Below are 20,322 nucleotides of genomic sequence, written 5' to 3'. Positions count from 1 at the left end.
ATAAGTCAGTGGAAGAAACGGAACCTGAATGTATCAAAAAAATCATAGCGACTTATAATTTGGGATGGAGGGAGTACGTGCATTCAAGGGAGTTATTACAGACACGGCGAGATTTGAATCCGTTTTTTTTCAAACAAAAGTTCAAAGACCACTACCGGTATTAAATGAAGTGGGGAGTAAAGGCAGTACGGGCCACCTGAACGATCATGAAAATTGGGAAAAGGAACAAGCACAGCACAGCCTCCGCCTGCCAAAAGATGCCCGCAGGCTCCACCGATTTAGCAGTCTGTTGTTGTTCGACCTGCCGTGGGGCACGGGCTCGCACTCGCACTCGCACTCGCACTCGCACCGTCGCACGAGAAGTCGAGCACACGAGACAGGACACGACCTGACACCTGACATGCACGGCGAAGCTTTGTTTAACCGAGGGGAGCCCCAGTCACGTGAGGACGACGACGATCTGAGGCCGCGGCACGGCGCGCGCCGTCCAAACCCAAAAGCTGCCCGGGTGGGCGGGGAGGGCAGCGAATCACGGGTACATCTAACCGAGAGCAAGGGAAAAAAAAGAGACGGCGGCCGGAGGACGATGCAAACGGCGATCGCTGTCGGGCGCCGGTGACGCGGCTCGGTGCCCACCCCAAGGCGGCGTTCGTGCGCATCGCGTGCGGTCACTGAGAAGTGAGATTCGTTCGCGCCGGTGGGCGGGCGAGGGAGGAGACAGGCAGCGGAGGGCATGCCTTCTCCGCTCCGTTGGAGAGCGGGCAGGTGGGCGACACGCCGTGCGCCCGTAAAGCCCGTAACCCCCGCCGTGCGGCGCAGGCATCTTGATCTGCTCGTGGCCTCTGCCGCGCAGCTGCCGCGCAGCAAACCCGCGCCCTGCTTGGCAGGTACGTTTACGTTTGTATATTAGGTGTTAAACTTTAGCAGTATCACATTAGATATTTGGATGCTAATTGGGAGGACTAAATATGAGCTAATTATAAAACTAATTACAGAATCTCTATGCTAATTCGCGAGACAAATCTATTAAGCCTAATTAATCCATCATTAGCAAATGGTTACTGTAGCACCACATTGTCAAATCATGGACTAATTAGGTTTAATAGATTCGTCTCGCGAATTAAACTCCATCTGTGTAATTAATTTTGTAATTAACCTATGTTTAATATTCCTAATTAGCATCCAAACACCTGATGTGACAGGTGCTAAACTTTAGCAGGAGTATCAAACGGGACTTTACAATCGTCGCAATTGTTGCTTTCATGCGCAACCAGGTGATGAATTCGGTTCCGCGTGTCTCACGTTAAACGCTTGCAAATAAGATTAGGAGTGGTTTATCACGCAGAATCAAACTGCATTACAGAATAAATACCTGGAGCTATCCAACCAAAAATATATGCCAGGAAGTGCGCACACGAGATGTTTACAAGAAAAATATCTTACTAGGCGAGTGCAAACTAAAAGGAAAATATCACATCAGAAATAAAATAAACAGGCAGCAGAAACATTTCTGTTGCGCAACGCATGCGCGGTCCACGATGATAAATAGCACGTGAAATAAATCAAGAACAAAACTTGACGGTGTCACTTGAAGGGATACAGTAACATATGACTCCCGATGGTCTATTGCACATGTGGTTAAAAGAAAATGGAGAAATCAAATGCATCATATTGCACTATGATCTGAACCTACAACAACAAACACCTCTGGTTGATCTTTTAGCCCTTACAGATTTAAACATTTGACTTCTAAAATTGTACAATTGAAGTCAGAGGAAATATGGGACTGCGGTCCTTGGGCCTCGCATCTGGTTGTTCTCCTCTGTCTCCGTGAAGAACTTGACGTCTCTTTCCTGGCAACAGAAAAGTATGCAGCATTGATCAGCATCAGCTACATCTCATTACACTTTGGTTTAAGTTAAGCAAAGCGCAGTGGAGCATAACATGCCAACCACCATGCAGTCGTAAACAAGATACACGACAATTGGTGATGCAAAACTAGGAGCAATCAGATGTTAATGCGAAAAAGAATCAGAGGTCTGCTGGTACTTATTGACAAAAGCGAGCAGACTTTGCCTTTTCATGGCAACTTGGACCCCTCTTCCTCAGCCAAGACAAACCCACATGCATAACTGTTGCTGATGAACCACTAAACCACAAAGTCTGCTTGATTCCCCAAAAAAGCATGGTTGATGCAGAAAGACAACAATTTGCTTATTTCATTGACGGTCCAACTGAAACCCTGCCCCTATTCAAAAGACTATGATTTATTCCTTATTTTCCAGCCCCTGCCTATCAGCTATCACTAGCAAGCATAGAAAATGTCTTAACAAAAACTTGGTGAGTTGCAGAACAAAGGAGAGACCCCACCTAGATGTACGTAACATTCACTTGTATAACCACTTCACTAAGTAAAGATCTAAAAATATTGGCCAGAAACACCGGTTGCTTTTCTGTTGCCCATTCACATGTACAAAAACTGCTTGTATATATGCACAATAAAACATGCTGAAGATTGAGCTGAACTTATTGTATGAATTTACTCAAGAGTAATCAGGTATGCAGAAGACTTCAAGCAAACTCTTCTAAACGAAACAACATATCATCTTTTCATCAAAGCTTAGTATGGAAGCTACATTGCCACATCTGTAGCAATAATTAGGTGCAGACACCTGGAAAGAAATAGTACAAATAAAGCATCATAAACAATTCAAATGTAATAATTCAGTCATGCTGAAATAAAAAAAATACAAACTACTAATATGATGCTACCAGTATCTCGAGTGACAATCTATGTGGGAATAAGAACTCACAGTCACAAGGCCCTTCTCCTGAAACATGTACTTTAAGCCTTCCTGCACCAGCTGCTGAGCTCGGCAAACTAGCTCGATACCGTTAACAAAGTTGAACTGCATAGCAAAAAGTGGCATTTACAAGGACTGAATAGAAGGGCGATTCGGAATAATAAAATAACAAGAAAGATTGTATGCACACCTCTGCTGTGACTCGTGATCCGAATAGCCAACCTGCACCACGGGGACTAACAGCCCATGTCTCTATCTCGTCAGGGTCACTCCACATAAGATCACAGAAAGGACCTTCGTGGGGAATTTCACAATTGCGATCAATTGTTCGTATCTAGTGATAAAAGATAATCAAATGTTTAATCTCATCGAAACATTTATTCATAAAAAGCAACAGAATCATGTACTCTACTATTCTTCAGAAAACAAGTCAGAAATGCTAAGGCCAAATCAACCCCAGAATCAGATACTCTACCATTCTTCACAAAAATGAGTCAGCAATGCTAAGGGCCAGTTACTTTCCAGTTCATTGATGATAACCATTCTTACAGTACAATTAGCACAACCAGTTCATTGATGATAACTGTTCTTACTACTGAAGAAAATTATATAGCAAACATTTTTTGTAAAAAAAGTTAGCACAACCAGCTGAAAAAAGAACAGAGAAATCACTGAAAATAATATATATATATAAAATGTTCACTCATTCAAAAGTTCTAGCAGACATGCACTGAAACATTAATTTTGCATCATTGGTGACAATGGAAATTTCAAATAGTTGTAATCATTTCATCCTTTCATAGACCAAGTAAAATATATTTCTACTTCACATATTTTCACTAAGTATGGCATACCTACAAGACAGGAAATATGGAAGCTATAAACATCTATGGACCGATGAGTATAATAACTATAAGAAAGCCACAGAAGAAAAGTCACGAACCTGATCAATGGTGCGTACATCAGGAGAAAGACCGCCATGAACACAGAGGACCTGAATTCAGCATATAATTTAAGTATGACTTGTCCCAAATAACATGAACTGACAATCTGCAAATTCTTTGTCCAGAGGAACTTACTTATCCATTAATGATTGCTGAAAGCGTACGGTAATAAAAAACATCAGTGCAGTACCGACATGCATTGGCATTCCCATACTTTCACTGGCACTCATCATAGAAACCATACACCTAAAGACAAGTCACAATAATATTAGCATGCCTGCATGCTAAATAAGCATTTCATGTGTATCCAGCTATTTGTGGTACCAAATGGATACAAACATGCGATGTATGTTACAAGCTAAAATATATAGCCATATGAAATCAAAATGAGGGAAGAAGGGGGATATTGCAAAAATTTCTAATTAATATACTTGGGACGAATGCATACATGATACATCACAGGAGAAAAAGAATCCTAAGGGCTAGTGCCAATATAATGGGGTTTTCATTTTCATTATAGGGTGTCATGTCAGTATGGCGAATACATTATCACTGCTGAGGGTGAGGCCCGCCCTTGGTTATTGGCGCCGCCTCGATCGCGGCCGGGGGCGGGCGGCGAGAGGGGAACGAGGAGCGAGGGGAGGGGACAGGAGGCGAGGTTGTGATTTGCGCCTGGCTTTTTGGGCGGCTGGCTGGCTGGGCTGGAGTGAGGGCAAATCGAAGAGCGTCTTGGCTGGCTCGCTCACAGCCTCGTGCTTGCGACTGCACGAGACGACGGGGTCGCGAATTGGATGGGAGACTCGTCAGCAATTTCCGTTTTCTTCTTTGCAATTTTGTTTTGGAGTATATATAAGCGGAACGCATGTATATCTGCTGATAAACTTGCGTTTCGACGGATTCTCGGAAAAGATTTGTAAAACTTCAGAAACTGTAAATGTATAATAAACATTACTCCACTATATGTTTTGTATTGAAAACAATTTTATTAGACTATTACTTTATTATACACCTCTTAGTTATATCTAATAGAAAATAGCGGCCAAAGTGACGATATCGTCCAAAATGTTGTTCCTAAAGTTCGGTGGTGTATCTGACATGAAGCCATTCCAGTTATTTGATGGATTTGACGGGGCAAGGGTGGACGGTAGTCAACCGTTTGATACATGTTTATCTTGAGAATTTAAATAATGTCATATGCAGGCCTCATTTCTATTTAAGGGCATAAAGAAGGAAATTAAGCATATTAGGAAAGTTGCACCATCAAAATTGAACAAACGTTGCAATGCTCATGAACAATAATCACAAGACATCGAACTGGTAACCATTGACCATACTGCATCATACACAGGATTGTAAAATTTAAATTTCTTTGGAGTTAAAATATTAAGGCCAGTGCCAGGTCGTTCAGCATCGCTAATGACGCGTTGCAGCTTTAGCGTGCTTATAGCTCAATATGCATACAAGCCTTACACAATATTTACATTTTTCAAGAAGACATACATCCTCGTTTGCGAACAGAAAGCAGCAGGCGTAAGCCAAAGACCAAAATTGTCCTCGATATAATAGCTCAGAAACCTTGCTCAAAACGAGGGTAATTGCTAGTACGGTTGCCCTAACAGAAAGTGACAGCTTTGCATAACCTGGCTTCTCTGTTAAAACCAACGACATTTTCATGCCAAGCAAGAAGGTTCTCATGAACCAGGTCATTGTCAGCAAAGCATAACAGGCTACACAACTTCTCTGGCATCCTACTGGTAGCGCTTCTTAAACAGATGATGCCTCTTTGATGGGTCCTTGGGTTTCTTCGGAGCACCCTTCCCCTTCGTGCTGGAAGAACAGGACACAGGCGATGTGCATCCAGTTAAAGATGAGGTTGGATATGGCACCAAATAAAAAAACAGAGGAAGAGTGGATAGATGCAGCACCTGTATTCCAAGTAAACCCTTCCACCGGCTCCAGAAAAGGCACTCATCGATCCGGCAGAGCGACGAGCTTTCAGAAGAGCCTTGCCATCAGAGTCTTCTTCCAAATGCTCAACGCCAATCATGTCATCCCCTGCATTCAGCACCTGTTGGAAGTGATGAATGGGGCATCTGCACAGTCAGTAACAACCAGCAAGGGAACTATGACCTACAACCAATGGGGTACAGAAATGCCCACCTTGCCCAGAAGCTCAAGCTGTTCATCAAGCGTGTAATAGCTCAGATTAGGTCCTTCTTCAGGTGGCGGCAAACTAGTGATAACCTGGCAAGTACAATATTTCATCACTAAAATGTGCCAAAAGAACAATCTCAGCAGGTGCGGGCAGCTGCACGTACTATGGGTAAGAGTCAAATTACAGTATAATTCTTTACAACTTAAGAATGCTCCAGAGGCCATACCTTGAAGCTATATCCCTGGTCAATAAGAAACTGCTGCCTTTTTGTTGAGTAGTACATCTCCTGCATCAGCAAAAAAGAATGTCATCCTGATATACTGAAGATAATTTACAGGGCTGTCATAACATATATGCATGCTGGTGTTTCCAGTAAAAAAAGGGGGAAATAATGAGGAAATGAGTAATCCAGTGAGACTAACCTGTGTGTCGGTTGACACTAGAGAATAGAAAAAAGCATTGTATTCTTCTTTTCCTCCAGCCATCCTATCTTGATGCTTACCCTGAGGTCACAATAATTTACAAGAGATTTAATGAGAATACACAATTCATGATACTCATTATAGGACTGTTGCAGTTTAGATCTAAGTCTTCCAAATAATTTATGTATCACTTTATCCCCAATCTATTGGCCACATCAAAGTGACTCTCATAACTATAAGCTGAAACCGAAATCCAGGTTGGTAGCCCCACACTGGTAAATAGGATAGTGTGCAAATAAACAACCTATGTGCAACTACTACAAATACAAGGTCAGCAGGAGTGACAATTTAGTCACAAGCTTTGCCACAGCACAACAGCAATATGTTATGTTGGATGTCAATCAAAATTTATAACGTTGAAGTTTACTGTGTTAAAAGAATTTCACCATAATGTGTAATTTATGATGACTTCTAAATGTCCAGAATAATTTTGAGTGTCAAAAGGAACAGAAACATCCACACAGAATAATTTTGAATGCCAAAGGATCAAGTGCAGCAATTACAGCCAGCTTGTATGTAAAATGAAACAAATGGTCCAATAGTACCTTTGCCCTGAGAATACGTCCCAGACGCTGAGCTTCTTGACGCCTTGAACCAGCATGAGATGATATTTGTATGATAACATTAGCTTCTGGGATATCAATCGAGTTATCACCAACCTAACAGGAAATAGCATATAGTCACCAACATTGCTGACAGTAAGTTGATTTGAAATACATATTTAATATTAGATAGTCAGTAATCACACCTTTGAAAGGAAAATTGTATTGACTTCTGGACTGTTCTTGAATTGGTAGAGAATTCTTGTCCTCTCCGCATGGCTGAATGTGATTCAAAGATAAATAAGCGCAAACTAGAGGAAACTAGGTAACATCTGCATAAATGTAAAGTCACCTTGTGGCACCATAAATCATTGGCTTGCGGAGTTTCATTGCATAAGCTGTTAGTGCAAATAGATTGTCAGCAAACACAATTATCTTGTCTCCACGTTGTTGCTCATGGAATCGAATCAGGAACTCACAAGCCCTGAACTTGTTTGGATTCATGACATAAAGTACCTGGCATGTAAGGGCAGTAAGATGTGATCCTCAAAACATAAGTTAGCTTCCAGGAAGACGAGAATGAAATTAAAGAAAATGGAATTCCAATCAATGAAAATTCATATATGTACTGTTGTCAAAAGTATAAGAGTGGTATGTCTTGTTGGAGGTGAATAGCTAAAGGAAACAAATGAAGTCGACTATTGCATAGAGGGAAAGGTACAATGGGAATAAAATAAAGCAATAGTGGAAACTGGAATACATGAATTTGCAATCTGGAAGGACAAAAACTTATATAAATTCTCTGCAGGAACCTATGACAAACTTCAATATGGGTTCACCTGCTTCTTCTTTGAATTTTCCTTCTTCAAATATTCAGCAAAGAACTCTTTGGTCATGGGACACCATACTTCTGCACACTGCACATTTGCAATAAATCCACCTTTCACTAAATCCAACCAATTCGCTTCATACAGTTTTGGTCCAATTAGAAAATTCAAATCGGTAATGCGTTCGTCCTCTCTCACAAGGGTAGCTGTGATAATTTTAATATAATGAGTTTATGATACGTCATAAAAGCAAACAGTGAAACCATGCAGGATTATATGATGGAGACGTACCAGTAAGACCAAGCTTGCAGTGAGATTTAGTGATGCTGATGACTTTTCTAAACATATGTGCAGGGACAACGTGAACCTGAATAGATACACAAGAAAAGGAGACAAAAGTGACACTGCATTATACTTTATTAAGACATGGAAGAATAAAACCCCAATGATCAGATTATAATAGACCAGCCCACCTCATCCATTAGAAGCAAGCCCCACTCTCTGTTTCGGATTTCTTCAATAATCTTCTCTGAGTCTTCAGACCGTTTACCACCAAATGCAACCATGTTATATGTAGTCACAACCACACCTGCCATCCCTCTAAATTTCTCCTTGTTATCAGATGTAAAACGACTAATGTGGTCATCTTTTATAGTTGACCAAAGCTTGAATTGAAATGCCCATTGATCTACGGAGACAGCATTTGTGGCCAAACATAGACAACTTTTCTTAATACGGCAGGCTGCAGATACACCAACCAAGGATTTGCCAGCACCACAAGGTAGCACAATAATGCCTGACCTTGCTCGTCCTGCATAATTACAAATTAAATCAAATTAGAAAAGCTAGCATTCACTGCATACAAGTATCACAAATTGTTTACTCCATGCAAAAGCCAAAAACTTCTACAATGGAAAGATTAATAAATGACCCAAGGGAACAAAATCACTAGCTAAAAAGAGCAAGGAGAATTTGGTTTACATCCTGAGTAAACACATATTTTGCTATCAGTTAAAAATTTGCAACATCTTCACTTAGTATTCGCAACATTAAACAATACTGGACACCTTATTAAACAAGGCATTGCAAGACCATTGCACAGAGAAGGCACATTTACTTTCATTTCGGACCTGGCTGCAAATCAGGATGTGCAATCGGATAAGAGACCAATACTGGGCTTTCGATGCTAATCACTGGGAAATTCTTCAGCCCAAACTTCGTGGCCATCAATAGCTCTCTAACAGAGTACCAACTGTTTGAAACTCAATTTTACATAAGCTTTACATGATGAACTTACCGTTTCCAAACATCTTGCTGAGACTCTTTTCTTGATATGGCCTGGGTCGTGCTTGCGGCTTTAGCTCCATGTCCAAATCTGGGTTTACCTACAATTAAAATTGAAGAGGAACTAAGTTAAACTTTAGATCCATGAGCAGCTTTGTGTTAAAAATACTTTCACATATTATAACTTCATTAGATTCTAAATCATATCACAATAAAATTCAGTAGTAAAAGTAGTGTTTCCAAGATTATGTTCATGTCCAAAATTGCCACTTTTCTATGACCAGAGGGAGTAACGTTTTCTATTGATGCAAGTTCATCTACATTCCATTAGCAGGGATCAATCCCACCCCTTGACCCTTGTATTATTTGACGTAGAGCTAAGGTGGTTTGAAATTTCTCCTACCCTTTCATTTGACTTATTTTCTTTGATGCATATGTGCATCTATCACATTCCTTTGACCTGGGCCAACCCCAATTTTTGCATTCTCCAACAAGAGGTACTGCGGTTTGCAATTTATCCCATCCTTTTGGTCTAAACTTTTCAGTATTATGATCATTGTCTATCGATGAAAAAAGAACAGAAAAACAATATGCATTAGCTGTTCCCTGAGAAAAGACAAGCTTACAGTGTCATTTCTGAAATCATACTCCTCCAGCATGGGGTAGTTCAATGCATTTGGCAAGCACCGTTGCTTGACGTTCTCAACCTGTGTGAGATAAATGGAACATCAGTCCCTCAATAACTTTAGTGGTTCCCAACCTTCAGTAGAAATGAAAAAATACCTGAGAGGGATCAATCTCAAAAGAATGTGTTTCCTTGTCTTCAGTTGCAGCAGCCAAGTCCATTCCATTTAACAACTCTTCATGGCCACTAGCTTGTCCAGATGTTTTGCTAATAGTAAATGAAGATGCACCAAGGGAATCCTGAAGGAAAATTAGAATAGATTCATACGACGTTGAGAAGCAAACAACTAAGTTAAATGGATAGCTGGTTTAATGTAGACAAATTAGCAGGAAAACAACTTTTATCACACAAAGGCTAGTGAGGTAGGTAACAAACTTTTCCTAAGCTGCAATGGTTTCAAATGTCCAATATGATTACACACCCAATAAGTTGAGAACCAATATACTCAAAACCAGAAAGAAAACAAAAAAACTGATGACATGAACAAAATTGACATTTCCACAGTGTGCAAATTCTCCTCTACCTGACACTAACTTCAGCTTGATATTATACATCCAAAGTAAATAATACCTCAGGAGATATCCTAGCTTTTGATATAACATCATCGTTCAGGAGGTTACTCAATACCTGCACAAGAGATGCCACAGTTCCCTCAACAAAGAAAAGCGATAGAGCTATCAGAATTCTTTATACAAAGGTCAAGTGATATGACCTCAGGAAATGGAGACTCAACAAAATATCGATTCTTCTTCAAGACAAGCTTCACTTTGCCGTAGTTAGCAGTTGATCCGTGGATGAAGTCAATTATTTCACGAGGCAACTTAGTCTTAGAGAGTTTACTCAAGACACTAATAATAGTGCTTGTCTCAAGTCCTACTGAGACCGCAGCATACAATGAGTGGGGAGTTAGATTGTACTCATGCATAGATTCTGGCCTGCACAACAAAAAAAAGGTTGAATTTTCAGAAAGAAAAGTTGGAAACCTTCATTGAATATATTCAAGCATTTAACACATATATTCATTTCAATATCCAGAGCACCATGGTAGCTCAGATACAGTTACAATTTAGCTTACTATTGTTGCTGACTTGCTGTTTCTTTGAAGTAACAAGCTCAGGATATCTCTAATACACCATTCAATCCTCAAAACTAAGCAAGTCCTAGTATTTATTACCTAGGAAACAAGGGTAAACATCTCGCATAACTTTGGTAAGTTTAGATAGTGTTCAAATAATATTTGTTTGTTCCAAATCCACTCACGAACAAATAGCACCAGAAGCAACAAAACTCTGGAAAATGCCATAGCTACATTCAGCATAGCCTTAAAACCTAAAGATCCATGTAACCATGCTTAATTAAATTGAGCAAGCACCACTGTCTTTCTCCCTCCCAATTCTTAGCATATGTATCCCTCCAACCAATTTCACACAAATTCCTTCAAATGACATCATGTTGACTCTTATGTCGGGTTTTGAATGGAATGCAAAATTGCAAGTCAAGAAATCCTGTCTTGTAAATATTCAAAATTCATCTCCTGGTCCAAGACATCCAAAGACAGACTTGCGGCTAGTGTGTTAACAATGTGTTCTGGATTTACCAGACCAATCCTATCCAAAGCACGGACATCTTACTGCAGCCCTAATTCATGCTATCAGAACTCCATGGAGAAATCAACGGCTCCAATTCAGGTTGTGAGCCATCTGGGTACAGCCATGACAACTCTGATTTAAAGGTGCAGCTGGTGGTATTCAAGTATGGAACTGATTAAAGCGGACCTGCACACAGGTTCAGCAATAGCGATAAGGAAATCGTATGCCTGCTTGTAGAGCGGCGAGAAGGTCTCGAGGAAGATGCGTCCGTCCGCGCACGCCCAGAGGGGCCGGTTCGCGTGATCCGGCTTCAACTCGAGCTTCGTGAAATCCCTCTTCTTCACCTCCGTATTCGCTGCAATAGAACAAAGACATCCACCCCCAAATCCCTCAAATCGATCAGAAGTTCAGAAGAAACCCCACAGATTTGGGGATGGTTCGCGGATTTAGGAGGGGATCAAGCGCGCGGTGGGTACCGTCAAGGGCATCGTCGTCGAAGTCATCGGCGTAGTCGAACTCGGCGCTCTCGTCCACCAGGGCCGCCTTCGACGGGGCCGAGGACTTGTGCCGCTTCGGCGCGCGGTGGCGATCGCCTGCGGGGTAGAAGAGAGGGGAACGACGTCAACGCGAGAGGTGTACGAGGGCGTTCGTGGAGGAGACGGGGGTTTAGGGCCGCCGCCTCACCGTCGCCGCCGGCCATGGCTGGGGCTGAGGAGGAGGTGGCGCCGCTAGTGGTCGGTGCGAGTCGATGTCGGAGAGGACGACGGAAGGCTGTGGCGGTGCGAAGGCGATTCAGCCAGCAATGCGGTCTGCGAACTGCGATTGTTGCGGTTTCGAGACCCCTACGTGGGCTTTGAAGGGTTCGGTGGAGTAGTTGCGGGCCAGGGCGGAACGTGCGGGAACCGTCATTGGGCTGTGGGCCTGACCACCTGGGGTCGGTTGCGTAGGCCGTTGCGTAAACGGGTTCTGAGGGATCCGGCCCACAGAAGAGTTTTTTTTTCTACATCTACAGGAGGGAACTCTTCCTTCAAAAAAAAAAAACAGGAGGGGAACCGGACAAAATCCCCGCGTCGTCTCGTCCCGTAGCAGCTCGCCCAAGCCAACTGCGTCCACCGGGATCGCGATGGAGAGCTGGGTCCGCGCGGTGGTGGAGGCCATCCACTCCTTTCGCTCCCAGGCGATCATCTAACGGGGCGTTTGGTTGCCAGCCCTCAGTCAGACTCTGCCGATGCAAGATTTTCTATTTATTAGGTTTGCGTATCTGCTCGGTCAGACTCCGATCGTGCAAGATTTCCTCCGTAGTCAGGCTCTGCTGGTGCAAGGAAATCGGCCGTATCTGCCGGACCAGGCTCGCGTGGTGTAGGTATTAGCCATCTAAAGATGTTATTAATACATTATTAGCACATATTAAATGATATTAACATATTTTGATTAATATTAAGTAGTAATAAGATAAACTAAGAGCTATGAGATAATAGTTTCCCCGTAATAAATGTCATTACGATGATTATTTATATATTTTCATCTCATGCAACCCATCCTTATCCGAGCAAACAAACAGCTTCTCGGGAGAGCCTGGCCCGTGCGAGCAGGCAACCAAACACCATGCTCCTGTATACAATGGGCTTGACTCTGGGGAGCCACGTAAGCTGGTGACTCCTCTAGACAACCAAACGGATCCTACCTCGCCGGCGGCGCATCTCAGGTATCCGTACCAGCATCTCCCGGGCCCCGCGCGCTGTAATTTTCCCGTCAAATCGGCCATATTCCCAACTGCCCGGCACCCCCATTCGGCGCAAGCGCTCGGCTGGCTCCTGTCCGTGCGCGGCGCGTCGGGCACCATCCTCGAGGTCGTCGTGCCCTACTCCAGGGCCTCCATGGCGCAGCTCCTTGGCAAGGTAACGGAATCGGCACTCCCGAAACACTCTGCGCGTCCACTTGCGAACCTACAGTCAAACAACTACTCACCCCTTGTTTACTTCACCCCTAACTCCCAACTTTAGCACTATGCAAAAAGAAGATTCCTCATCACATCAAACTTGCGGTACATGCATGGAGTACTAAATGTAGATGAAATTAAAAACTAATTGCACAGTTTTGTTGTACTTTGCGAGACGAATCTTTTGAGCCTAATTAGTCAATATTTGAACAATAATTCACAAATACAAACGAAACGCTATAGTGTGCTACAGTGCCAGCACAGTAATTTGGCACCTCCCAATTTGGCCAACTAAACAAGGCCTCAGATGTTATTGGCTTATTGCTGACGCCTGACGGTACTGTTTGCACTGACCGTGCTTTGATGGTCAGATACCCTTGCGATTCAGGGGTGTTTAGATCTACAGGATCTTCTAAAATTTATGTCACATCGAATATTCGGAGGCTAAATAAGAGGACTAAATATGAGCTAATTATAAAACTAATTACACAGATGGAGGCTAATTCACGAGACGAATCTATTAAGCCTAATTAATCCATCATTAGCACATGTTTACTGTAGCATCACATTGTCAAATCATGAACTAATTAGGCTTAATAGATTCGTCTCGCAAATTAGTCTTCATCTGTGCAATTGGTTTTGTAATTAGTCTATATTTAATACTCCTAATTAGTATCTAAACATTCGATGTGACAGAAATTTTAGGAGGGACTACAGAAACAAACACCCCCTCACCAGCAAGCAGGCTGCAGAGGACATGTCACTGGCCGCGTACAACCGAGCACTCAAGCTTTCTGGGCCAGGTCTGTGTGACTTAAGAGGTGTTTGGATACTACGTGCTAAACTTTAGCAGTGTCACATCGGATGTTCGAATGTTAAGTAGAAGGACTAAACATGAGCTAATTACAAAACTAATTGCACAGATGGAGTCTAATTTGCAAGATGAATCTATTAAACCTAATTAATCTATCATTAGCAAATGGTTACTGTAGCACCACATTATCAAATCATGGACTAATTAGATTTAATAGATTCATCTCGCAAATTAGACTCCATCTGTGCAATTAGTTTTGTAATTAGCCTATATTTAATACTCCTAATTAGTATCCAAATATCCGATGTGACGGGTGCTAAACTTTAGCACCTGCATCCAAACAGGCCCTTACTTTACTTCGCAATACTTGATCATTCTGCACATGACTATATGTAGCTTGCAGAATTGCATATTTGCACCTAACATCATCTATCCTTGCTGTAAATTTTGTAGTAATTGATTGGGGGTATGCATAGGTCTGCAAGTTATGGGTGTTGGATTTACAGGGTCACTGGCAAGCTCACGTCCAAAACATGGTGACCACAGGTATGCCTTGCAACTAGCCCACTTCACCAAGTTAGAGCAGTGGTCGTGCTAGAATCTCGACTTAGCATGTGAATTGTGATACGATACGACCATAGGAGCCTGAGCACATGATGTATGGCACAAAATTCTCATCTTTCGAGGAATCAGGGGGGGGGGGGGGGGGTCTTCATCTTTTTGCTGTTATGATAACATCTATAAGTTTGTTAATCCTCTTTCTTGAGTGTCCACTAAATGACATTTGGTTCTCGTTTTGAAATAGGTTTTATGTGTCAACGTGGACTCACAATTGCCTCAGGACATCACATGTTACCTTGTCAAAGGTACAACTGTACAAACACTGTTGTTCCTTCTTACACTTTAATAAATTGACGCTACTTCTTAGTCTTTTTAGAACTTGTTAGCAGAATAGAAAATAGCAGCAATCCACTATTATTTATTAAATTGTGTTGCCTCATGCTACCGTAATCTTTCTTCCCAGGGTTTACGGAGCAGAGAGGAAGAAGACGAGGTTTCAAGCTGTTTTTTGCTTAAGGTTTGTTGCACCTCACTAGATGATATGTTCTCATTGGTAATATTGATCAAGTTGAACATCATAAGTTTGTAACCAACAAATATAAGCAACCAATCCTGATCATGTCAGGATTGGCCAATCTTATGATAATTGGCATTCTCGGAGGTAGCACTCATTTTTAAGAGTACGCATTGTAGGCAATAGCAGATACCTGCAGAGTATCTGCAACTATTCAGTCAGGCATTTAAGAACCTGAACTTCCAGAAGAAAGCACGGAACAATTTGATGAAGATCAAGAGCTCCAACAAGTCATTGATGGGCAAGTTTGCATGAAAGTCTATCACTTTCCCGGTATATTTTAGCACTTGGAGTTGCTATGTTTTTCATTCTAGAATTTCTTCCATTTTCATTCTTGAATCATAGTGTCCTTGGTCGTTGTTAGTTCTATTGTTTCTACAACTCTTCCATCTCTGAACACTGTTCTTCTTTAATGTAGCTCCAGTGGAAACGAACTTCAATAGGAAAGTAATTCTACCTGGTTCATTCAACCCCTTGCATGAGGGCCACCTTAAGCTGTTGGAAGTTGCATCAAGGTTTGATTTACTCCTGGAGAAGCTGTGAATAAATAGAAACATTTCTACTTTTGGATTTGGGCATGTTAAAGACTAGCAAGGGAAAACAAAAACCAAAAATGGCAAAGTGGAAATGTGAAAATGATTTGTCACAGAAAATTACTTGTCAAGAGAAGGTTTGCTATGTTTTGACAATTGGCATGTGGCTCCACAACACTATTTCCATATAGCTGTTTTTGTACCCAAGATATTGGATCGTCCACTTCTGTTTTTTTCCTTGTTTTATCTTAGAAGAAAGAGTAAATTGCCTGATATTTTTAATGGATCCACTTGTTGTAGCATGTATGATGATGGGCTTCCATTCTTTGAGATATCAGCAATCAATGCCGATAAACCTCCACTATCTATTGCAGAAATTAAGAGGCGTGTTGAGCAATTTAGAAAAGCAGGTATGGCCCAGCATCATGTACAATTATGTGCCATGACTTCGATTTTGCAATAACCCTAGGACTCTGATCGGATTGCCATGCCAAATGTGGTTCAGTTTGTGGTTACAGAGAACTGGAGTCTTGTTTACCATTCATTCAGGTGGGTTGCGGGCCTGTTTGTTTGGGTTTTCCAGCAGTTTTCCACCCTAAGAAGCCGAAAGCTCAAACAAACGGCCAGCTTCTGGGCTGAGCTTTTCGAAAGCCAAAAGCCCACAAAAACTATGATTACATGGAAAGCCCAGAAGCAGGGAAATGTGAGCTTTCCGCAGCTTTCAACGTCTTTCCTCAGCTCCATCTCCGTCTCGTGCTGCCGCTGGCGCCACCTCGCCGCCGACCCTGCCCCGCCCTGCCACTGCCTCGCCGCCGACCCGCCCCGTCCCACCCTGCCGCGACCCGCCCTGCCCCGCCGCCGCCTCCTACTCCAGTGCCTCAGCCTCTCCTCCGAGCCGCCGCCGCCGCCGCAGCCCCCCTCGCCGTGCCGCTCGCCTCGCTCGCCGTCCCCTTCGGCGTCTCCCCCAGCCTCACCTCCGCCTGCCGCCAAGGAGCCTAGATTCGGCAGGCTCGGGAAGCCGCTGCAGGGGAGCTCCTCCACTCCAAATCTCCCCCGTCGGTGCAGCACCCCTCCTCCCAGCCAAATCTCGCCCGCCGTCAAATCCGACCGGCATCCAAGGTTGAAGAAAAGTCTGACATGGGGACCCCACAGAACAGACACTCCATCCCTCCATTCCAAAAGCTAGGTTGCCAAACGGTGTTAGCTTTCGGAAAGCCACCCTTCCAGGGAGTAAAAGCCAAAAGCCAGCTTTCTGGAAAGCTTGGAAAGTTAAAGCTCAAACAAACAAGGCCTAAAAATGATTTCGCGGGAGCTCTTTACATAAGTGTCCAGTAGTGTTTTTCCTAAGTTTTTGTTTATATTACCATTGTACTCCCTTCGTTTTTAAATATATGACATTTAAGACAAGTTAGTTAGTTCATTTTGTTATCTAGTTAGCTTGTCCTAAACGTCGTATATTTAAAACCAAAGGGAGGATAAAATAGTGATTGACAACCTGGGCAACCAATTGTTGGTTGCTGAAAGTCTGTTTAATTGCTCACCGATTATTTACTGCTTTTGAGGTTCAAGCTGCTCTTTTTCAGAACTTAACATGGATGGAATTTGCTGGGGGAAACTCACCCTGTTGTTCTCTTTCTGTTACAGGGAAGAATGTGATAATATCTAACCAACCATACTTCTATAAGAAAGCGGAGCTTTTCCCAGGAAGTGCTTTTATAATTGGTGCAGACACTGCAGCTAGACTTGTTAATGTAAGAAGTTCGACAGTTATGATAAAACTACCTACCAGTTTAGTTTGTTTCCTTTCTGAAAGGATGTTTTAGGTTTTGGATTCAATGATTTTATGTTTATTAGAAAATAATATGCAACCCAAATACCCAATGTTCGAGTAGCAATTTGCAGTTTCTTTCATCTTTTTAGTTTCTTATCAGCACACTTTGTACTTACTTTTGAGCATAAATTGTGGTATTACCTTCAGTGACAGAGTTTACTCGTTACTGTGTAAGTGAAATTGACAATTGGATATTTTGTTGTTGATACTGAATGAAGTTTATTCATTGCAGCCCAAGTATTATGGAGGAGATTACAATAGAATGCTGGAGATACTTCTCGAATGTAAAAGCACAGGTACCATTTTTCTTGTTGGTGGTCGAATGATTGAAGGAGTTTTCAAGGTATAAATTCAACTTGATGTTTTCTTTACACACTTTTTTTTGGGTGTGGGGAGAAGGAAGTGGGAGAGGGATCATCTGAAACAATATACACTACTTGTTTTGTTTCGAAGGCCCTTGAGGATTTAGTCATTCCAGAAGAGCTGAGCGACATGTTCATTTCCATACCAGAGGAAAAATTTCGCATGGATATTTCATCTACTGAATTAAGGAAAAGCCAAGGTCTCTGATGTTTTAGACATGGTCATATTCCAGATTCAAGTTGACTCTCCACGGTACACAAACATTTAAGGTACAAATGGATCTTTGCAAATAAATCATGCAATGTTTGATGCCTCGAGAATTCCTCGTGTATGTTAGTTAAATGGAAAAATTAGCAACAGGACACTGATCCTTAGATGTAGGACATTGAAATGCATTTTCTATGCTGTAGGACACTAGTTTCTTTGCTGCAGAGCCCCGCCTAGTGTCTTGTAGCCAATAATTTTTTTTCCAGTATATCCCACAGCATATACCAAGAATGAAGAGTAAAACACATAACACTAGCGTTTCACATGTTAGAAGACAATGAATGATGAATGTCATGTAATCATGTTTATATTCCTTTTTTCCCTAGACGATTAGGCAATCTTAGCTATTTGTCTTGCTGAGTCCATATTGGATGCTCTTTTTTCATGTGCTGTACTTATACAAACCCATGGCGTCAGAGTTGAAAGAGAAAACACCACTCAATTCTTATTAATGATCTGCTTTGTTGAGATTACAACATTATAGTTCATTTCATATTGATTGTGAAGTCTTGAAAATATGCTTGTATCCATGCATTGATAGGTACATTTGAATGTTGACAGTCTGAATTCTCCAGGCTCAGTTGAAGCTACTTCTTGCTTTTCTGGTTCACGCACCTTTGTACAAATTACAATAGGACCATTTTCGCTGGAAGCAATCAAATGATAGGTCATTCCCTTTCGAGGGAATTATTGATGTATCTTCAGGGAGTATATCTTATATAGGTTTTGACTTGACAGGGCCTCTTGCTATTTTGTTGAGCAAATTGGAATCAATCCTCTTATAGAACCTCTTGATGTCTTCACTACCTCTTGCAGCTAGATGGTCCACCTCTGTCTCATATCTTTGGTACAATGCTGGCAAAGTGTGAGCACACAAAAATCCTGCGGAAGTAAGTTGTTCAGATTGTTAAATGTATTATAGCAATTGGTTTGTATGATCTTTGTGTGTTCATCTTGTTTAAAATTACCGCGGTACTCACCGAGATATAGTAGACTTGTGAAGCTGTAAGAACTTCCAATCTCAGACAATATTAGCAGTGAAAAGATCACCTTAATATTTGAAACAGCATATTGTTAGTCTAAGGTTAAAGTGTTGTAAATTGCCCAAAAACACTATAAAAGTGATGAAAAATATAAATTCAAAAATATCACACGTGGATCTTGGCATATATCTTGACACTGGAAAAACTGTGACATGGTTTTTGTTATGAAGGTAGGAGAGTTATTGATTGTTATGTACCAAGAGGAATTTCTTCAGATCCTTTCCACATGCAATGTCATAAAGAGCAGCAGCAGTGTATGCCAGTTTGTAATGGATGGTCTGTGCTATATGTCGGAAGGCATGCTCAGAGACGATGACTTCTGGGATTCTTGGAGGGGGTCTGCTATGAAAATTTGGTTAGTTGAGAATTGCTTCTCGTGCCTTTGTGTCACATTTGAATTTCGATAAACCTCCAGAAGAAACAAAGACATACATGTTCAAGAGCGGCGTGGCATTCGACCAAATGAAGACCACGAGCATGGCCAAGATGACAATCTGGGAAAGGAGCGGGATTACGTTGTATTCAACCACTTCTAACAGGTACCAGATCAACGTGGCCCCGAGGAGCACACCTGCAGATAAGTTCCTGTCCTTCCACAGCAGAATGTCCGCCACTGCGAGGGGCAAACAACGCAATCCATGAACACATGGATTCAGACAGAAACTTTGGTAATTCAAATGATGCAAGTTAATTGTCCAGAAAGAAAGGAAGAGTAGCATTACCTTTTCCTCCGCCAAGAAGCCTATGAATTGACTAGGGGTGGTAATAGATCATGGCCCTCATGCCTCCTTCACAATACAACTCAACTCTATATATTTTTATATATTTTTAGTTCAAAATCATATATTATTATCCAACTTAGCCTTATTTATTTTTAGTTCAAAATTATATACTATTATAGCTCGACCCTCGTGAAGCCCGATCCTTAAATTTGCTAGGCTAAATTAGAGGGACTTTGCCACCGGTTGTGCCTATGGAATGGACCACCCACTCGTCCATTGCGTGATCGTTAAGAAAATGAGGATGCATGGCTCTCTGAGTTTTTGACGATTAATCTCGTCTTGGTTTGTCTGATCGGTCTGTTG

At 41.9% G+C, this 20,322-nt stretch overlaps 4 protein-coding genes and 1 pseudogene across 6 annotated transcripts in view; 1 reads left to right on the top strand and 4 right to left on the bottom strand.

Moving 5' to 3' along the window:
- LOC101779929 (phytochrome-associated serine/threonine-protein phosphatase-like) overlaps positions 1-3,217 on the bottom strand; it is a 15,021-nt gene extending 11,804 nt beyond the window's left edge. Inside the window, exons 1-3 of one of the 2 annotated variants that reach the window (XR_002678457.1) lie at positions 2,995-3,204; positions 2,814-2,909; positions 1,706-1,853 (exon numbers count right to left, since the gene is read on the bottom strand). Coding sequence is in view for 1 of the 2 variants with exons in the window: in XM_022828129.1 (XP_022683864.1) it covers positions 1,770-1,853; positions 2,814-2,909; positions 2,995-3,081 (267 nt within the window). In the remaining variant the exon portion in view is untranslated. Of the gene's footprint in view, positions 1-1,537; positions 1,854-2,813; positions 2,910-2,994 lie in introns of those variants that run through there. The other variant, XM_022828129.1, reaches the window with a different exon arrangement.
- Positions 3,218-5,089: 1,872 nt separating this feature from the next.
- On the bottom strand, positions 5,090-12,131 carry LOC101779540 (DNA repair helicase XPB2). 2 transcript variants are annotated; one of them, XM_004975459.2, is made up of 19 exons: positions 11,997-12,131; positions 11,789-11,905; positions 11,499-11,667; positions 10,436-10,658; positions 10,294-10,350; positions 9,822-9,962; positions 9,665-9,745; positions 9,052-9,139; positions 8,228-8,565; positions 8,046-8,121; positions 7,767-7,960; positions 7,280-7,443; positions 7,134-7,206; positions 6,931-7,044; positions 6,326-6,406; positions 6,130-6,189; positions 5,909-5,992; positions 5,674-5,816; positions 5,090-5,575 (listed from the first exon to the last, which is right to left on the bottom strand). In XM_004975459.2, exons 1-19 carry the CDS (start codon positions 12,010-12,012, stop codon positions 5,497-5,499), a joined length of 2,298 nt encoding a protein of 765 aa, XP_004975516.1. In that variant the 5' UTR covers positions 12,013-12,131; the 3' UTR covers positions 5,090-5,496. The 2 variants fall into 2 exon arrangements, with proteins under 2 accessions (XP_004975516.1, XP_022684073.1); XM_022828338.1 differs by lacking the exons at positions 11,789-11,905; positions 11,997-12,131 and having other exon boundaries at positions 11,540-11,667.
- Positions 12,132-13,189: 1,058 nt separating this feature from the next.
- On the top strand, positions 13,190-17,556 carry LOC101779135 (annotated as a pseudogene).
- Positions 17,557-18,613: 1,057 nt separating this feature from the next.
- On the bottom strand, positions 18,614-20,236 carry LOC101785606 (reticulon-like protein B9). Its single transcript, XM_022828516.1, has 6 exons — positions 20,222-20,236; positions 19,960-19,990; positions 19,670-19,850; positions 19,435-19,576; positions 19,175-19,244; positions 18,614-19,076 (listed from the first exon to the last, which is right to left on the bottom strand). Exons 1-6 carry the CDS (start codon positions 20,234-20,236, stop codon positions 18,910-18,912), a joined length of 606 nt encoding a protein of 201 aa, XP_022684251.1. The 3' UTR covers positions 18,614-18,909.
- Positions 19,846-20,322, bottom strand: part of LOC101778718 (protein MHF2 homolog) — a 6,135-nt gene continuing 5,658 nt past the window's right edge. Inside the window, exon 6 of the mRNA XM_022827947.1 lies at positions 19,846-20,045. The gene's annotated coding sequence lies outside the window, so the exon portion shown is untranslated. The remainder of the gene's footprint in view (positions 20,046-20,322) is intronic.

The sequence above is a fragment of the Setaria italica genome, chromosome VII (assembly GCF_000263155.2).
Source record: "Setaria italica strain Yugu1 chromosome VII, Setaria_italica_v2.0, whole genome shotgun sequence".
Lineage (NCBI taxonomy): Eukaryota > Viridiplantae > Streptophyta > Magnoliopsida > Poales > Poaceae > Setaria > Setaria italica.
The sequence above is the reverse complement of the archived record's forward strand: the minus strand, read 5'-3'. Positions and strand labels throughout refer to the sequence as shown.